Genomic DNA, 20,763 nt, shown 5'->3' on the forward strand with positions numbered 1-20,763 from the left:
TTGCCTTTTGTGGAAATAGGGAACTCTAGCAAAATATTAATATTAATTCTTTGATTCTTTTTAGATTTAAAAGTTTTATGGTCTCATAAATAACATTGTTTTAATAGTGTAATTATCGACGTGTATGTGATAAAATAAGTAGAAATACATATTTATAATTATCAATACATACTGTATATATTATGTACTATGATGAGAAAAACCTTCTTATTTGCGAATTTAATTATTAACAAATGCAATAAGTACTATTTTCAATATAATTTTCAGGTGTTGGCTACGATAACATTATAAATAGAGATACAATTATTTTCTCAACATATTTGCAGCACTGCCGCTACCGACTTTAATATTGTATTTTAATTATTCATTATGATAATTTGAATGCACCGAAGGCGCCCAGAATACCTATGAATATGATTGTATAGCTCTTTTCTAGCATTGTGTTATTATTTTGTATATCGCATTATACCTACTACATCATGTTTGATTCATACATTACTTTAATATTCATAACTCAGAAAATCACACATACTTATTGATATTTACAATTATTAATTACTTATACCTATTAATTATTATTACGCGGGCCTCAATCGCTATGAAAGGTAATTGTATTTGTACTTTTTGTAAATCTGTACTGATTAGTCCATTAGCAAATTAAGGGATTGCAAAAAAAAAATTTAAAGGAACCGGAATCAGCAAATAAAAGTATTAGACCAAAGCCTTACCTTTGAAAATTTGCGCATTTTATTTGTTTTTTTTTTACCGCCCGATACTAGTTTTTTCCTGGTTAGGTTAGGTTAAGTTAGACCACAGCGGCTTATACAGTAGTCTTAATCCGGCATTGGTTCTTATTCAATCATAATAAACTATTAATGCCAATACCATACGATCATATTATTCTTCGTTAATGAACACTGTAAACGAATAAGTCAAAACACGTGGAAATACTTAATGTTATACTAGTTTTCCGATGTGATCTGTATATCATAACCGGTTAGAAGGGTCAATGGCGATGTTTTCAGTAAACTATAAAATGAATCAGGTTTGCGTGTTAGTTTTTTTAGTAAATAAAATCATAACATCATTATGATATGCAAAGTAATAATTAAAACATTTATTTACAAGGAGTAATAACATTTTTTTAAATTTCATAATTTGAATGAAATTGTGAAAAATAATACCTTAAATACTTAAATAATAATCATAATCAAAACAGTGGCATCCTAGAGGTTTTAAACACGACTTCTCAATCGGCGAGTCCTAGGTTCGAATCCCAGACATCTCTGATTTTCAAAATTGTAAGCGCATTAGAAATTAATTGTTACCGTCTTCTTATTTCACTGGATTCTAACAACGAAGAAGAATATTGCAGGAAAACATAAATGGATGAGGGTTCTTTAAAAAAAGTTATCTCTCAATTTGAGTGGAGACCCTTGTCCAACAATAGGAATAAAACTGACCCACTTTGTAGTACCTACAATCGTTTTTAATAAGGTAACACAGGTGATGAGGAACTCGTATCTCGTAATCGTAGATACAAGTAGAATACAGTTCCTATGCCATTAACGAGAAATAAATATTGCATGACGCCTTATTTGCCGTATAATGCATACAGCATAACAATATATTTGTGTAGACTTTTAGTATCATGAGGAACAACATTTTAAACAGAATTCCATAAAAGAGATACGCGACAAATGGATACCCTCTTTGATTTGGGCAGTCGATTAAAAAGTAGAGAAAATGGCGTCGGATAAAACCACTTTAACAAATTGTTTGGAGTCAGAAATGTTTTGATCCAAATAGCACCATTGCTGGATAGATAGTGTGACTATCGCCTTGACTAGCTGTCAGGAGAAAGGCATCCAAAGGTTGTGGTAGACCGCAGGACTCCGATTAACCACGTGGGTTTCTCTTTGACGACGTACATGAACATGGCCAGAGGTATGACAAAGAAAAAAATACTTATCGAATGTGTGTATCTAATTTTATGTATTACTATGGAATTTTAAAACAAAAACGGATTACTTAAAAATATTTTTCTATATACATAAAAATATGTCTACCTGTGGCACTCCCTTAATTTAGACCAGCGTTTCCCAGCCTTTTTCAGGCCACGGACCCTTAGGAAATCAAGCACAGTTTTCGCGGACCCCCTTAATAAAATAAACAGCAAAAAAAAACGGATTAGGTATTTTGTTTTAGTTATTACAGATACAAAAAAAAACAAATACAGAAGGTAATTATAACTGTTTATTATGAAAAATATGAAAAAAAATTAATATGAATATTGCTTTTTTGCAACTAAATCAGGGATATTCGGGTTGATGTTGCTACTAAGCTGTCATCTCAAATCAGATTCTAATTGTAATCTGTTTTTGTATTTGTTTTTTATATAAACAAGAGTAGATAATGCCTTTTCACATAGGCATGTGATTGAAAAAAGCAGTACCTAAAGCGGTCCTTTTGCATTTAATGAGCGATTTATGTATGGTCCAGAGATGACACCGCGGTCCCCCATACATATAGTTGCGGACACCCAGGGGTTCGCGGACCATAGGTTGGGAAACGCGGATTTACACGAATCCAAAACACCTCATATTATGTCAAAAGCCGTTTGGGCTGTAGGGTGTGCTAAAGAATGAGATATTCATACATAATACAAACATTACATACGTTAAGAAGTAGATAATAACCGTGTGCCACAGCTACTCACAGCTAATTAACGCGTCCAATTAACCTTAACATCTAATAGAAGCTTCTAGATGGGAAGAAGTACGGATTGAGTAGTGTAATGTAGTATAGAGAAACTATTCGACCTTGCATGCATTCGTCGGTGCGTTAAACCGCGTCCTGCTCGTTGAAGCCGGAAAAGCGAGATTTCAATTGGTGTTATTTATTCCGCTACATAACTATATGAGGTTACCGCTTTATGTAACCATTGTGTGATCGTGAATGATACACTAGCAGTTATGAAGACTATCTTCCGTGAAATTGTTGAAGCATATTGAACACTGTTTTGTTTTTGCTTTTTACACGACCACAAAGTTGATTTTTTAGCGTATGTATGTTTGTGTTATTCTTTGGAACTATGAAACGTATAGCCCAAAAGGTTCGACAGATTTTAATATATGAAATGTTGTAAAAAATTGTCTAATTTGAGGTATTGACGGGTTATATTTTTAAGTACGGGATTTTTTGTTTTATAGTTATTCATAGTTAATAATGTTACATAAAATTTGTACAGTTTTTTACGCGTGTACATAGATACATATTTTTTTTATGAAGTATATCTTCTTTATTATAATAGACTAGAATTATTCATTTTATTTTTAATTAAATTATGTACAATATTACAATAACTTAAACTTAATAAAAAAAAAACAAATAAAAATATTTACAGTAATCAAAAAATAACTAAAATTATAATAAATAAAATAAATGGATCTAGATCGCTGCCCCGCGGTAGTGTACCCAGGACACTAGCAGCTTTTAACTAACTTTCTAACTTTTTTGTTTAATATGACTAAGAGGTATAACTTCTTAGGTGCGTACATAAGTATAGACAACATTTTTATTTTTTCCTGTTCACAATATAGAAATAAAACTAAATAGAACAAATTATAGTCCCGCTCTAGAACAAAGTAAATTATAATAATGACTAAGGCCAGCCGACGAAGGAAAACTCCATCTGTCGAAACATTATTTATAATTAGGATGTCCTCAGAAGTATTCGTCACTACTTGTTTGTAGAGCTTAACTTTTTTGAAAATATCGATATTTATCTCTAAGGCTTCAAAATATCGACGTTCTATAATATTGAAAATTTCCATGCGATATTATCAACATATCGATAATTCATTAAATATTCAAGTACGAGGAACTTTTTTGCGCCGACAACGTTCAAGGACTATATTAGTTTTAACGACCGCTGACCTACTCGTAGTCCTATTACTGTGTAAAATATTTAATATTATCGATATCGGTAGTTATTTTTAACGATATCGATAGTTAAATATTTTCCCATGTCACAATATCGTATCGGCAGTAGTCTCTACATCGATATGAATATCAAAATTTCGATATTTCGTTGCATCCCTACTTCTATGTCCGTAACTCAATTGTAATTCAAGTTTTGTCAAACACATCTAGATAAACATTACAGCCGAAACAGTTCCGTGTTTACATCTATGAATGTGCTTCCTCGTCAACCTTATTTGTATGCTAAATAATTATTATCGACAATTTAGAAGGTTAGGTTAGGTTAGGTTGGAATTAAAAAAACCCCGAATTGACGATCTGTAAAATTCCAAATACTTGAAATAGAGTTTTCATTCAAACGGTGCTTCACTAGTGGAAATGGTAAATCTAATCACCACTAAATGGGTTGGTGATGGCTGTAAGATGACTGCTACAAAAAAGCAAACCTACTCAAGTCTATCTGATGATATCATAATTATAAGCAGAAAATATAAAAGAAAGAAGAATTGATTAAAGGCATCAGTAAAACAACAATCAACTTTGCTAAAGATCATCACTTGCTCAAATGCATAGTTTCCGATTATATAACTACTTACGAATCGAAAATTAATTAAAAAACCTTTTCCCAAGGACTACATTGTGAATCTAAATCATTCTCAAGTCCCCTTGATCACACACAATAAATTTCATCAAAATCAGTCAGTCGTTTAGGAGAAGTTCAATGACATACACACCCACATAAGAAATATATATATAAAGATTATCAGCAATCACTATGATTGACATAAGTAACAATGTACCTACTTAATTATAAATTTACAATTTATTTATTAAAATGCACGATTAATTTACCAATTACCTAATTAATTTAATTTATTAATGTAATACAATTGTTTTTTCTTACCCTAACGCATTAGGTATGAATCTGTAATTTTCGCTGTAAGTATTATTTAAATAAATAAATGTTAGTATGTAGTAATTTCGCCAAACATTCCCAAGTTAGTTGCAAAAGGCTTCGGCCAACTTTGCGACACGCTTGCGTTCTCGCCTTCACATTGACATGGTTACCGCTTCCCATTTGCGTGTTATTACAAAAACTAGTCACGTGGATTAAGATTATAATTTCTCCATACTTCTTGTTAGGTTGGACAGCGAGCATGCGGTCCAATTGATTGTAAATCATACCTACGAGTACAACAGGGTTCTATCTGAAATCGATCACAAATATAGTGACGCTTTTGAGGGATTAGATATATGTCGCCTTATACGTAAGTGGATCGGCTTCAACACCCTTCGACCGAAACGCAAGAAATGCTTCACGCTAGGAGTGGCGATTGTACCACCCCGAATCATACTGTACCCTTACCATGAGTTTACAAAACATCCCACAATTTTACGTTTACTCAATCCATTATTCTGTTCCGTTTGCTTTAGTAGACTGAGTAAACGTAACAATAACTAAGTGCTCAAGTCTTTTTGTCTGCCTCACATGCTCGCAAAAAAGAGAGACAAAACATAAAGCGCCATTTTGTCAATTTAGACATTTAATGTCAATTTAGACATTTACTGACACTATAGTTCTGAGACAGTCTAGGGGCGCTGATTGGAATATATATGGGCAATACGTAAACAAATACCAAAACAGTCATATTTGTCAAAACATAAAAACTCATGGTAAGGGTACTGGTTCTACCATATTTCTAGTAGAAATAGTATAGCTAACGAATATGCATACCATCTGATGTTTAATGGTTACTACCATAGTCATGTGCAATCAGCCTAAAATAATAGACTCCTAACTGCCCTTCCTTTAAGCCACAAAATTAAGGGCCTTGCTATTATACCTATTTTTTTTCGAGGGGCCTTCAAAAGGCGACGTGGGAGCGACGCCGGGTTATGTGGGATTTTTACCGCACTAAAACCCCCCCAGTAGCCGTCCTCAACGCTTGTTGGAGAATTCCGGAGTATACGACGGAACACAACCGGAGCCCTCCAAGCGCGATGCCCCGATCGGGCTCTACCCTTGGGGGCAGTTTTCGCTCCTCCCACATCATGTAGTGTTTACGACGATATGCGACCATACCGCCGTCCTTCCCGGGGTCGCTTGCTGGACGGTTAGAGCTCACGCTCTTGCCGCCCGCAACCCCGGAAGGCCCCTTTTAGTCGCCACCTACGACAGACAGGGGATACCATAGCCCTATTCTAGTCCTGGAACTACAGGGACTTGCTATCATACCTAATGCAAAAATTAGTGTGGTGGTGGTGCCTCCAAAGTCGTACAACGAAGTGTTCCTTTATATCCGATGTTACTCGATTGATGGAGTTCGAATTTAAATCGCGAAAACGAAAAACAATTTAATATTCCTGAACTTTGTCAGCTTGTCAACAAAGATAGAGGGCTTACTACTTGACATTCATTAAATTAACATTACGATTATTCACGCTAATTAAATTGTATAATGTCAATTTTACCTATTTATTTTAAATGATTTCCGTAAACATAAACACTAAAGTTAAAATTTATGGTTATATTTTATATTTTAGTTAATGATTATGAATAACGGATGTTAAACAACATGCCTAAAGATTTTAATAAAAACGCTTAGTACATCTGTTGTACTGTTCTTGCATCGCCAACAACACCTATTCTGATCATTTTTGTTTTATTTTAATTTAAAACCTATGATATGTAGGCAAATTTGGGTAATAAGCGAAAATGTATGGAGTGTTTTATTTTAATGACATAGCGTATTTGCGGCGCCACGACAAAATAGAAACAAAAACATGACAAAAAGTCGATAAAAAAGGATTGAAAAATGGTCCTTCTATTTACTATTTTGATAATTAATTTGGGAAATTTTTGCATCCTTCAGTTTTTCTTGGGGTTACCAAGACACAGTAATTTAAAACGGGACAATTCCGTTCAAAACGGGATGTCCAGTCTAGCATCTCTCCGACCTATAAAAAGTATCACGAAAGGATCAGAAAATGCATCATGTTTTACAATATAGTAGTTATCTAGTATTTACATTAGGTAATATTATCTACGAGTATTACCTTAAGTGCTAGTTATTGCCTATTAGGTGTTAATTGCAGGTGTATGAGATTTTCTTGCAATATGATTCCTTATAAGCAAGATCATTATGAAATTACACCGTTTATTGATTATTTCATACCGAGTGTAAATAAATAAGGAGATTAAAATAAATTAATTTGGAATTTTAATAATAATTAAAGGTGTATCACGTGTATATAAATCTATGATACATTTAAAATGTTAAGAAGAGTTATACTATTGCATTAAATGAATAAAAATTGTAAAATAAATTACACAGTTTATCTACTTGTAACTAAAGCGAACATATTTAAGTAGTAGAGATTCGGACAATTTTGTTTTATTACCGTTATAATTATCATTTCTAAAGGGCAATTACTAAATCCTTTGTGATTCAACTCATGAGGCACCACCGCCACACCTTTTTCTGCCTAAAAACGTGTTAAGCACTGTCTTTTTTCCTTTTAGAAAGCCATTCTACCATGAGGACTGCATGCTCGGGTGCTACTTCAATATTATAAACAATGACGACCACATTACTAATTCCGTTTATTGTTTCGTTTTCACAATCGATTTCCACACATAAGAAAGCTCCAAGAACAATATAACACTTTTACTCGCTATTATAAGCACACACACATCGATAACATTAATTATTATAATTTATGAACAAATTCCGATCCCACTCCCGAACGCAGTCCTTCTAGTAGGTATAAGGGTTCATAGTCCACGGGTTCACGCTAGCCAAGTGCTGATTGATATTTGAAAGCATTATGAAAACTAATAATCTTTGCAAACAACTAGAAGTTATTATATTGCCAAGAAACCGACTGTTTAAAAATAAATAACTAAAAAGGTAAGTTTAGCAGCCGTTACAACTTCCGCAATTTATATTGCAACCTATATGTTAAAATCCGTCAAACTGTTTAGTCTGCAGGATAAGACATACATATGCTCGGAAGATATTACCAGTGCGCAGTTGTGTAAAATGATCTTTACGACATCTTTTTCCCCTTAAAGCTAGTCGTTATTGACTTCTCGTTTCTTTATGTCTCAAACTACAATATGAAATTTAGCGGCATCTACACTGCTGTCAGTAACACTAAAGTGCATTACATTAGAACACTCACTCGAAAAACAGTTTATTTTTCTTCCCCGAAGTATGCACTAGGGACACGTTGAACCACATTTTCAATCGGACCGGTCGGGGCACCGCGGTAACGGGTTTTCATCTATTTGAAATATACAACTGTTACGTTGTAGCCAAAGACGTGCTGCGGCCAGGAGCGAGACTTTCACTATGCAGTGCAACGTCTGCAACGGTGGTACGTTGCGTAATCGCAGGATGGTTTCGAAAACGCGTCCTGCCTAACGTCCTTAGAACCTTCCTGTAGCTGTAATGTAGGGTTTCCATGCAACAACAAGGTGCTTAGGATACAAGTTTATAACAAATTAAAATAACTATATTTACAACGTACAAAGTATATATAATTCTAAAATACCGATGTATCGGTAATATCAAATTCAACGTGATTTTATCGATTTACCAGTAGTAAGAAAGAATCAAGTAGGAAGACCTTTTTCGCTGACAAATTCCATAGATTAATTTTGACAATCTCCATTATCGTATCAGATATGATTTAAATATCGTTAAGACCGACATTATCGAAATTTCAAAGTTCCCAGCTACTAACAAAGTTGCGGTTGTTGTCGACCCGAACGTAATGTAACAACTCGAAAGCGCAGCTTCTTGTTGCGGAGCCAAATTTTTATGTATGCGGAATATTTTCGGATAAATTTCAAGCTATGTTGCCAAATGTAGTTTAAATTTCTAAGTCATATCAAAAATACGATAAATAAATGTTACTATTAATGGTATGGAATCCTTGACTGTTATATTACCTTTGTTAGCACATCTGACCACATAATGATATTTCCGAACGTTATAAATAATATCCATTACTTATCATTCATAAGCTTATAAGTTTATATGAGTTTTTTACACGATGATTGGATCCGGTAATACGAAGCTTGTTTTTTTACAAGTGTTATTTAAGTATAATACTATTACGACTATCATATGGCATTGAAAACGATATATTTTTAATCCATAATCTGCGTGTACCAGTAATGTATAAAAATTCTATGGGTTTTTTGGATAATCGATTTATTTATTGAATAATCGACTTATATCAATTTATCTTGATGGTTTTTGTCTTTTTTAATTCTTAATCTGTTTAACGGTTTACAATTATTTAAATGTGAAGGTCATATGGTTAGCTTTTACTTAAGTAGATTTTTATTCTATCTGAATATGGTTAAAGAAACGAAGTAGATATATTATGAAATACCAACTCAGGCGGCCTGAGTTGGTTGATACTTGCAAAAAATTGAACTGATAATTTAAGTAGCTTTTATATTCGTTAGAACAGTATTTGTGTATAATAATCTAATACTTATATAACTGGTTAATTTAAAATAGTTATTCAATTTAAAAAATATAAGACTCGTACTAAATTTTCGCAAGCATGGACACCCTGGTTTACAGTAATTAATGCTCAATTATGAACTCTACAAAAACTGATTTTAATTGAACGCCAAGTGCGTAGGTACTTCTTTGTGCAAACACGTAATGCTGTTTTATTCCTTCAATTACTATGACGTAAGAAAGAATGATCTCCGTTAGTACCTATGGTAAGTTATGTAATAGGTTATACCTATGGGAATATTATTAGAATTGCCTATATTTAGAGCGTTATTATGGACGTTACTATAATTACTCGTAAGACACAATCTCGATGTCAGTTTGCCGTGCAGAATGTTCCAGGTTTGATGCCTGGGCAAGCGAACATTTTTAAATAGAATAGCACTAACTGTGATAATGGTGGTTACTGTCGCTCATGGATATCTTTACGATTAAGTCGATACTTAAGATGAGATTAGAATTCTACCTAGGTCGGCTACGGAAACATTTTTGAAGATTGAGTAAATATGCTTCATATAGTAACTTTCCCTTAATACATCCTTTGCAAAATACACCAGTGCTTAACACCGCTCGTACTTAAAGGTGGTAGAACCGTTTGTGGTTCGACTCCGGCGGCACCACCGCCACACCTATTTCTACCTAATAACAGCAGTGTTAAGCGCTGCTGTGTTCCGGTTTGAAGGGTGTGGTAAGGGAGACAGACTTTTCCGAGGCGTTCCAGCTTAGTCCTCAGGGGTAACGGCGCATCTGTGGCCGACCTCAGGTAGGAATATCTAATCCTACCTGGGGTTGATTACAGATGTCCATGGGCGGCAGTAGCCACTTACCATCACGTGGACTGCATGCTCGTCTGCTACTATTATATTATAAAAAAAAAAAAAAAAAAACTAGGAAGGCTTCTACGACCTTTTATTTCCTGAAATAACAAGGCCATGGATATTTTTTGTGATACATATTTATTTACTACTTTATTAAAACAACGTCATGTAACTATAAATAAATAATTATACACTACAAGTAAAAAATATAAAACAGGCTCGAATAGAACGCATGGTTGGTACAGGCGAAGCATCTTTCAAAAACAACCGTGTGTTTATCTGTGTTTTTCCAGATGAAATCATGTTCCTATAAATATACGCATGCCTGATAAAAAATAAATTCACCGTTAAGTCTATAAAAGTCTCAAAGATATCACTTTAGATAGGTACAGGTGCATTAATGTTTTCCTTAAAATAAAGATACTATAGTAAAAGTTTTAAAAGGCAAATGTTAACTTGTTCGGTCTTCCTTATATATATTTATAGTTTAAGCGGTTCAGAATAAGTTTCACTACGATATAAGAATTTACGTAAATTACGTCATCGGGTGTCCTCCATGAGAATAAAGGTTGATCGCATCGTAGGCCTGCTTAAAGTTTGCATTAAAGATAACTATAATAATAACCAACTAACTGGAGCCGTGGCGGTCCTCCACGGTTCGGTTTGCACGGACGTTCATGCCACGAACGTGCAAGATGTGGAATGAACTTCCTGAGGTATTCCCAGAGCGCTATGACATGGGGCTCTTCAAAAAAGGTGCAAAAAGAGCTCTCGTTCAAAGCCGGCGATGCATTGGCGACTCTTCTGGTGTTGCAAATGTTCATAGGCGACGTTGACTACTTTCCATCAGGTAGGACGTCTGCTTTATCGTGAGGCTCAAATATAAAAAAAAAAGTTTGACAATAGCGATGAAATGTAACTATGCTGTTTTGCACCAACTCATTTGTCATTAACGTCATTTGTGTCACTGTCACAAGTTTTAGTCAACGTTAACATATACGGAAGTTGACAAAATGGCAACTTTAACCGATCGAAATCGAGCGGTTAATGTTAAGTGACAGTTTGACGTCATTTCAATCGTAACTAGGATGGTGGAAATCATGATTTGTTATTTGTAAATTTGGTGGCTGGTTAGGCTTAATGTAAGCGTTAAAGCTACATGGTGCAACCCTCCCTAAGTCAACTTTAATACCATAAGGGGTCTATTCCTGCCGCGTGTTTTCGCCACCACGCATCTTCCAACCACACATGTGCGATGATTCCCGTCTACGAAATGCTTTATATAATGTCACAATATGGTAGCGTTTTTTTTTTTTTGAGTAATAGTAATAAAAAGTAGTTGAATTAGAATATCTATATGCCACTTATACCTCTATGAATTAATATCGAATTAATTTAGATTGTTTGGGCCAAGTGCTATGAGAATTTAACTCTGTATATTTTAACGTGAGCGCCTATATCTATAGTTGGTGTAACCATAGATAGATCTAGCGTAGTGGAACAAACTAAGTGAATTAATTCTGCAAGAATGAAGCGCCACAAAGCCGATGGCGTCGGCTAGGCGCGTTATTAAAAAAAGATTTTTCTATAAGATACGAGCTCCTCAAATAAACTTCCGGGTAAATGGAGTTTTTATCGTGCCATTAATTTAAAATTATTAGTATTATTTGCCAGTTTCGCAGTAAAATTACGTATTTATCTTATTAAGGTGGTCACATATTTTTTGCTTGTAAAGATTTCAATTCATTTTAATTTGATAAAATAACATGGTCTAATGAAATATTCTCAGATCTACTGATACGAAAAAGAAGGTCGCCGGAATGAACCCACTGAAATACGTATTTGTCAGCGAATGAGTCTATGTGACATTTGTAATTTTAAAATCAAATCAACTTTTTAGACTAGGGGCCTCCATTTCACTTCGCTCCGGGCCTCCGACGGCCTTAGTCCGCCACGTTTTACATTGTATTGTGGCAGAGGGCCCCGCAAGATGTCTTGCCCACATAAAATTTAGGTCTTACGCCGCCACTGCATACAATGCAAGTATGAGACATAAAACGAGGGCAGCGCAGATGCCAGATTAAACTAGTTGTAAGGTTATTCACATTAGCTGGTTCAGTAGTTATGAGTTCGTTAAAGTACACTACAATAAATAGACTTAGCTAACTGCTATGCTACACCTGAATGGGCCCCGCAATTAACTTGATAATACGAATACGAATCTACATGATACCATTGTCATTTTACTCGTTTTAAGTTATAGTACATATTAAACACACTACATATACACACTAGCTGACCCGGCAAACGTTGTGTTGCCATATAAGTAAAATGTTAAGGGTGAACAACCCTTACTTACTTTTCACTTAGGGGTATGAAAAATAGATAGTCATAGATTCTCAGATCTACTGAAGATGCATATAAAATTTGGTGAAAATCGGTAAGGCCGTTTCGGAGGAGTAGGTACAATAACTAACATTGTGTCACGAGAATTTTATATATAAAAAATACATGGACCAATGTCCATGCGTGAAGCACGTGTGGAAAAACTTTTCCTTCTTTATATTTTTCACGAGGTTTAATAAAATGTATACGTTGCTTTTAGTTACACAGTAATCCTTGTCGGGCCTACCTTTATCTAATTTCACCGAAAAATAAAGGGCCGTTACTAGATATAGCATAGGATGTTTTTACTCAAAATAATTGGTAATTAATGACATCTCACATAAGGTGATCGTAGGTAAAACGATGCAGTATGTATATATATAGCCAGTTATTTACGTGCCCGTGCATGTTCGACATAAAAATCTCCATAAAGTTTATTGCGTTGTTTGTTGTTTTTCCTATTAATAAAAATGTTAATTGCCAACATAACACGACAACATAACAGACAAATATCCCACTTAAATGTTTCTAAGTAAATAGGAGTTAAAATATTTTTTTTCTGTAGGAGATTTCTTTCTACGTTTGTTTAATTCTATGTATCTGAAAATGTCTTCATGCTAATTTCAAGGATTTAAGAAATTGATATTGTTTATAGATCTTTATATTGAATCCTGTATACTTATTTATAATAAGAGGAAATCACTAGTGGAGGCATTTACCTCCGAATAGCAAGGGGTTCTTACTTAGATTAGTAATAAAAGTCAAATTAATTCCATTAATTAAAAGTTATTAATAGTTTATACATTTATATTTCCTTGTAAGTAACTATTTAGTAAGAAATCGGTTTTTATTATTATTTATACTTCTTTGCCTACAGAAACATCCTCAAAGTTCAACGTCGCCATAGATAAGTATAGATATATAACCGCCTTGTAATTAGAGGCATTAAATGGTTTAAATGGCTGACAAATGTGTCAGCCATTTAATAGCTGTCATGGTGTCATTTACGCGGAATAATGCCGACATGTGCAGTTAAGTGGTGCAAAAACACGGAATCGAAGAAAAAGTGCGGAGAAATATCGTTTCATTCGTAAAAGATCAAGAAACTACATTTTTTAAATATTGTTCAAAAACGAAAATAGATGACAGTCACAATTTCAATTGTCAAAAGTTACATTTTCTTGTTAGAAGTGAGTAATCTTTACTAGTCTATGAACGTTGCTTATAATCTTACTTATTGATTTGCGTTAAATGATATAAATATATGTAAGTACTTTTACAGAGAACAGCGAAACACGTAACATTAAAATGGCGACGCTTAAGAACTTATAAAAGACGATTTGCAAGAAGAAACACGCTAGGTCGAGTGAAACAGTTGCGGTGATGTACCTATATATTTTTATGTGTTTTATTAAATTGTGTTAATCCATCGTTACCTGTCATTACAAATAGCATATAAGAAGTTACAATCCTCTATAATGAATAGAAACTATTCACACAAGATTAAATAGATACAATCAGGAAAGCATTTTTAACAAACATATTTTGCCAGATTTTTTGCTTTAAAATCGCAAAAAATATTGTTTATAAATTCAAACTCTGTTTGAATGTTCATGAAGTATGTGTTACTTTTAATAACATGGCGATATATAAAACTGCGACCTTGTTCGTATAATTTTTAGAGGTATGCTTTACTTGCTATGTCACAATAGACCTGTTTTCTTCGAGTAAAAAAGGTTAAGCAAAAGTGTTTATTGAATTTGTTACACATAGGGATACGAATGCTTATTGAATGTGACGGCGCTTATTCTCTATTTTTATGTCAAAATATTAGTCATGGTTAGTGTAAAGTTGCAGCCAAGTATAGAGTGTGACGTGCGAACGTATGACATGACTTTTAAAAAATCTCTTTAGATAGATACTGAAATTCAGTTTAGTGATTTAAAAAATAACTATCACAAAAAGAATAAAAAATCATTTTCAAGTCTCCTCTTATAAAAAAAATCAAAATTATGACTTAAAAAAATATCCTTTATTTCTCATAGACATCTGTATTTTCCATGCTATGTAAGACGTATGGGAATATTCCCCATGGCCTTGAACAACACCAATAAATCCAGAAGTCAATGCCTCGCGCTCCACGTATAAGGTTAATCGCAGGCGCGTGTGGTAGCTTGTGAAATTGTGCGCATGAGTAGACGCATAAATGCGCGGATTGCGAGCAGTTTGTATTAGGCATATGACCGCTTACTTATCTATGAAGGTGACAGTAATCTGTCATCTTATAAATAATATATATAAGATTAATATCTTATATATATTATATCTTAATATCTCCTATATATTATAATATAGGAGTAGCAGACGAGCATGTAGTCCACCTGATGGTATGTGATTACTGCCGCCCATCGACATCTGTAATCAACCCCAGATAGGATTAGATATTATATAACATTGTTGTTATGAGGCAGATATACCTAGGTGTGGTGCTGGTGCTGCCGGAGTTGAACGACAAAGGGTTCTACCACCTATGTATATGTTATATATTCAATGGTAGACATTGATTCGAAAGCGGTGACAACTGCCACATCTACTTACTGTCTTATCAAAGTGCTTAACTAAATGTTGTGTTTAATTTGTAGGTAGAAGGTTTTTGCTCCCAAACCTTAAGCTACTCAAAGCAAACGATATTTACAATATCACTCTAGACATTGCCCCTACTTACTTACTTTAAAATTGCTTTCCCAACAGAACTATACTGGCTCTACCATCTTAATAACGTCTCTACGTATAATTTTTGGCAAAATACTAAAATTAACTGACATTTAATATCAAATCTAAGTTAATTTAAGCGTCAAAATTTAATTTAAACTTACACTTTCAAACTCGCAATATCCTAAATTTCTTAAGCTTGACAATAACAAATATACGTTAGCACACAACTTGGCGTTTCGCACATAGCTTGACCAATCATCTTCGAGTACCACTAGTATACATATGCAACTCTTAGGTAACATTACATTAAATTAAAAAGAGCTTAGTTATTCCAGGCTAGTGTGAAATACGCTTAATGAGGTGTACTATCTTACGTTGTTTAGTTACCTTACAATTATTTTATTGTAAAAATTGTAAAATAACATAATTGCGTCAATAAGTAAATGAAAGCCTAATGGATAAGAAATTCGGCCTCTCGAACGAGGGGTCCGAGGTTCAAATCCCGGGCACGCACCGCTAATTTCTCAAAGTCATGTGTGTATTAGAAGTTTATTATCAATTGCTTAAAACGGTGAAGAAAAACATCGTGAGGAAACCTGCATATCTGAGAGATTTATATAAAAAATCTCACAGGTATGTGAAGTCTACCAATACGCACATGGCCAGCGCGGTGGACTAAGGCCTAATCCTTCTCATTCTGAAAGGAGACCCGTACCCAGCAGTGGGACAATAATAGGTTGACGACGATACAATATTGAAGCATTTCCATTATGGTCCATTAAAAAATAAATTTCTTTCGCGTTTTATTTTTTTGTTTAATTATGTTAGGCTTATTTTAGCATCTCTTTATTTTGTAGCAGCGCATTTATGATGTACAAATGTACAATTGTACAAGTACAATCACAAACGTTTGTATATTAAACTGAAAAGCCGGACATATTTGGTTTTGGCTGCAACAGATATTGGTAGGCTCGGTGGTGGTATAATCAAATCAATGAGGCTTTATCTTTTAAGCATAATATCATAGACTATAAAGCTGTTAGAACTCGTTTTGGTTCGATTCCGACAGCACCACCGCAACGCGCACATTTATTTCTGCCTAATAACAACGGTGTTGAGCGCTGGCATGTCTTTGGGCGGCAGTAGCGACTTACCCCAGGTGAAATGCATGCTCATCTGCTACTCCTATATTATAGACAGACTGCATGTTCTTTTGATGCTTCCATTACATAAAACCGCCGGCAACCAATACCTAATCCAGTGACGCAACCTAAGACTCGGCTAAGGTTGTACTTAATGCGGTACTTGACATAATTGGCCGTATCTAGTTTGTGTACGTGCCTTACAATTCAACGTCTTTCCATAAATACACAATGTACGGGATAGGTGGCGCCTAGACTAGCTTATAGGATAATTATTAATTAATTATTTACTATTAATATTATATTAATCATTGATGTATAGTGCGCGTAGAATCGCTTGTCCGCTCGGAATATAGAAATGAATCGCGTCGCCATAGCAAATTGTATGACTACACCTGCTCTCAACAACTTAGCCGGACTTACAGTTTGGCGTGGACTATAACTAAGTACGTTATTGTTACGGATAATTGAAGAAAATTTATTCAAAGTTATGGATATTTTAAGTTATGGCAGTTTTAAGTAAATTCAATGATAACTGGTTAACGATTTCTAAATTTTATCATTTCTTATTGTGATGATTTTGAATAATTTATTGCCAATATTTATCTGATCGTTCATTTATATTTTATAATTATTTCAATCTACTTTTTTTTCAAATATCAATTCTTTTATATCTTTGTATAAGTATAACTGATATCTGCTTGAATTGTATGCTCACATGTTTCTGGACATTTTATTTATATAAAATTTCAATTTAATATTCAATGTAATTTAATTTAATCTTTATTTGTTTTTGTTATATTTGTGTTTTTTCATGGTTGCCTTTTACATTATAATGTAATTAAATTAATAGATATACCTAATTTATTTTTAATGTTAATAATATTCTTATCTTATCATATTTTTGTATTCAAAATGTATTGTTATTCGTTATAGTGTTGTGAATTGTAGTTTCTGCCCATAATTGAGGTGACACTCACCAAGATTTAATTGTATAGCTGCGCCAAATAAAATGTATTAGTGTTTACTTCATCGGCACAACAATTAAATAAATAAATAAACCTCCCTTATATGAAAAATCTAACAAGTCCCTTTCATTGTACTTATACATCGAGATGGCGCCAAATTTTCATGAGAAGAATTAATTTTAATATAAATTAGCAAACATGTCGTCTATTTCTGTAAACAGCAGCATATTTTGTACTTTAAACTGTACTTTATAGGAAGGACTCATGAAGCGTTCTATCAAAGCTACCCATATCTGACCAACCACTTAACATCAGGTAGACTACATGCTCGTTTACTTTTTAATAATATTCACTATACTTTTCGCAGTTTTTTGAAGGTGGTAGAACCCATTGTGGTTCGACTCCGGCGGCACCACCGCCAAACCCAAACCCATTTCTACCTAATAACAGCAGTGTTAGGCGCTGCTGTGTTCCGGTTTGAAGGGTGTGGTAAGGGAGACATACTTTTCCGAGGCGTTCCAGCTTAGTCCTCAGGGGTAGCGGCGCATCTGTGGCCGACCTCAGACAGGAATATCTAATCCTGTCTGGGATTGATTACAGATGTCCATGGGCGGCAGTAGCCACTTACCATCAGGTGGACTGCATGCTCGTCTGCTACTCCTATATTATAAAAAAAAAAAAGTTACTCGCAGCTATTTTTGCACAGACTATTCGTGACTATTTGTGAACGCGCGAGCGCATCGCTGAACGCTGCAAAATTGTACCTTTTAAATACGGCGTGTACCTTCCCTGTATGTATACCATATTCTTTATAACAACGCCTCTAGATACAAAAATACAGAAAGAGACTAGCAGAAAACCGATAGTTATAGACAGACATTGCAAGCAAAATACGAAAGTGAAAATTTTCACGTACAACTTAATGAGTTAAATTCGACTGGATTCCTTTGTACTTGAATTAATATAAATTAAAGCAATTAAGTTAATTATTTGCGATAAAGTGAAGGTTACTGTTAATAAATGTTTCCGTTCCTGATATTCCTTAAGTCGAGTACCTACATTTTATCATTACCGTCGCCCTATGTCACAAACAAATGTTATCATTTATGTTTTCAAAACCATGAACCCGACCACCTAATTAAACCGCGAATGGGGCTCCGAAGAAAAAAAGCAAATTAAATACTTATTTTGATAGTTTGTTTATTTTATGTATCTGTTACTTGAGCTACCAAAACTAATCTAAAGACACCTCATATGTAAAAATCCATCAAACCGTTTGGCTGTAGTCGTGTAAATGACTCAGACATACATGGCTACATACATACACTCGTAAAAATATCCCCTTTTTGTCGCAGTAGGGTAAAAAGTGCCTACATTATTAAAATGTATTAGACAAGGTTTTTATAGTACTCTAAGTATAATTATACTTGACTTGATGAAACAGAGATAATGATTCCGGGAAAACGTCTTCATCTGTCTGGTCTATTAATGTTTGCGGTCGCCGCGTCGGTACCTGTTTTTAAACATGTTATGTAACACCTGGTATTAATACTTAATCTATCCAATGATTGATACTATAGATCAAATTTGGCAAGGTCTAATAAAAAAATGTCAAATGTTGGACTTTGATGGGCAAAACCAATTATTATCATTGGACAAAATATTTAATTTTTCCCAAAGAATTTAGTACAATTCACAGACCTACGAGAGAATGGATTGTGGATAACTCTGTATTTCGGTATCTTAATAATGATTTTCGACATCATAAAAACGAGATTATTTTTATACAATCGGTAGCAAAAAGACGTGCAGTTCCCTTGATAAGTGATCACTGCCACCTATGGAAATCTGTAATCAATTCCAAATTAAACAGGAATGTTAGGTAAACTCGACCAATTATATACTTAAACTTGAATAATAAGTAATTATTCAGAATAAATCAAAATCTTTAAAATATTTAAATTCCATTTAAATCCACGTCGATCCCATTAAATATACAGAAAAGGATTATCTCTTTTCTAATAAATTAAATGCAAGTATTAAGTATATTTATATAATGTTTCATTTAACGTAGCTATAATACTTTACCAAAAACTACTTCATTCGAACAATATACAAACAATTACAAACAAAGATAGTTAATTTTTAGTGTAATTAACTGAATACTAATGATTGTGGTATTTTCCGCCCGACAAAAACCATTTTTAGTTGCATTTTATTTGTAAACTTTAACTGCAGTGTAATTAATAAGTACCTGAATATAATAATTACAGTGCATACAAATTAAGTGTGTGGTTACCGATTACTTTTTACGATATAATCCAGTAGGTAACTTGTTTCAGGGATCCGTACCCAAAGGATAAAAACGGGTCCCTATTACTAAGCCTCCGCTGTCTGTGTGGCTATCACAAGGCTATATTTCCTTAACCTTAGTATTATGTATATGTATATATACATTTTAAATTTGTCGTTGTCGTTATCGTCATACACCATTTTCGGAAGGTAGTATAGGTATCTTATGTGTCGCTGCATATACGAGTATACAACTGCTATAGTAACAATTAATACTAAACATTAAAAAATAATAGTACGGAACCCTCATTGTGCGAGTTCGACTGGCACTTGGCCAATTATTTTTAAATAACAAGAAAATAACATACCACGGCGCCTTTGACATCAAGTTCTGCGCATTGCCGTTTTTGATGGATCCTATGGTCGCCATCTTAAAATCTGAAAGCAAAAAACAACAAGTATTTAAATTGTACTTTACAGCAAATAAAGATTAGAATTGTGATAAAATATGCGTATAAGTAAGTATCTTAAGAGATTAAATATATTATAACGTTTTAATTTAAAAACTTATTCTACTTCACCTTAATACGATCTCTGATTAACTGACGTTTGTCATATAATTTACAACAAGTTACTACCAATAAGTAATACCTCACACGTGGATAAAACTTTGTGCCTACGTCACCATTCCTCCATCGCACCACTCGCCGAAGGATGAAGTTCCATCCACACCAACTGGACTCGTGGCGGTCCTCCACGGTTCGGTTTGCACGGACGTTTTTGCCACGGACATGTAAGATGTGGAATGAGCTTCCTCATTCCTTCATTCCTCATTCCTCAAAAGGTGCAAAAAGAGCTCTCCTTCAAAGCCGGCGATGCATTGGCGACTCCTCTGGTGTTGCAAATGTCCATAGGCGAC

The 20,763-nt window shown here is 34.1% G+C and overlaps 1 protein-coding gene across 2 annotated transcripts in view; it reads right to left on the minus strand.

Annotated features, from left to right (window-relative positions):
* LOC140749945 (17-beta-hydroxysteroid dehydrogenase 13-like) overlaps window positions 1–20,763 on the minus strand; it is a 42,974-nt gene that overhangs the window by 20,007 nt on the left and 2,204 nt on the right. The window contains exon 2 of one of the 2 annotated variants that reach the window (XM_073083211.1): window positions 20,213–20,282. In XM_073083211.1, the coding sequence (XP_072939312.1) occupies window positions 20,213–20,274 (62 nt within the window). In that variant the 5' untranslated portion in view covers window positions 20,275–20,282. Of the gene's footprint in view, window positions 1–8,169; window positions 8,327–20,212; window positions 20,283–20,763 lie in introns of those variants that run through there. The other variant, XM_073083219.1, reaches the window with a different exon arrangement.

This window comes from Epargyreus clarus, unplaced genomic scaffold (genome assembly GCF_041222505.1).
Source record: "Epargyreus clarus isolate Ecla_fem2 unplaced genomic scaffold, WU_Ecla_fem_2.2 ptg000003l, whole genome shotgun sequence".
NCBI classification, from domain to species: domain Eukaryota; kingdom Metazoa; phylum Arthropoda; class Insecta; order Lepidoptera; family Hesperiidae; genus Epargyreus; species Epargyreus clarus.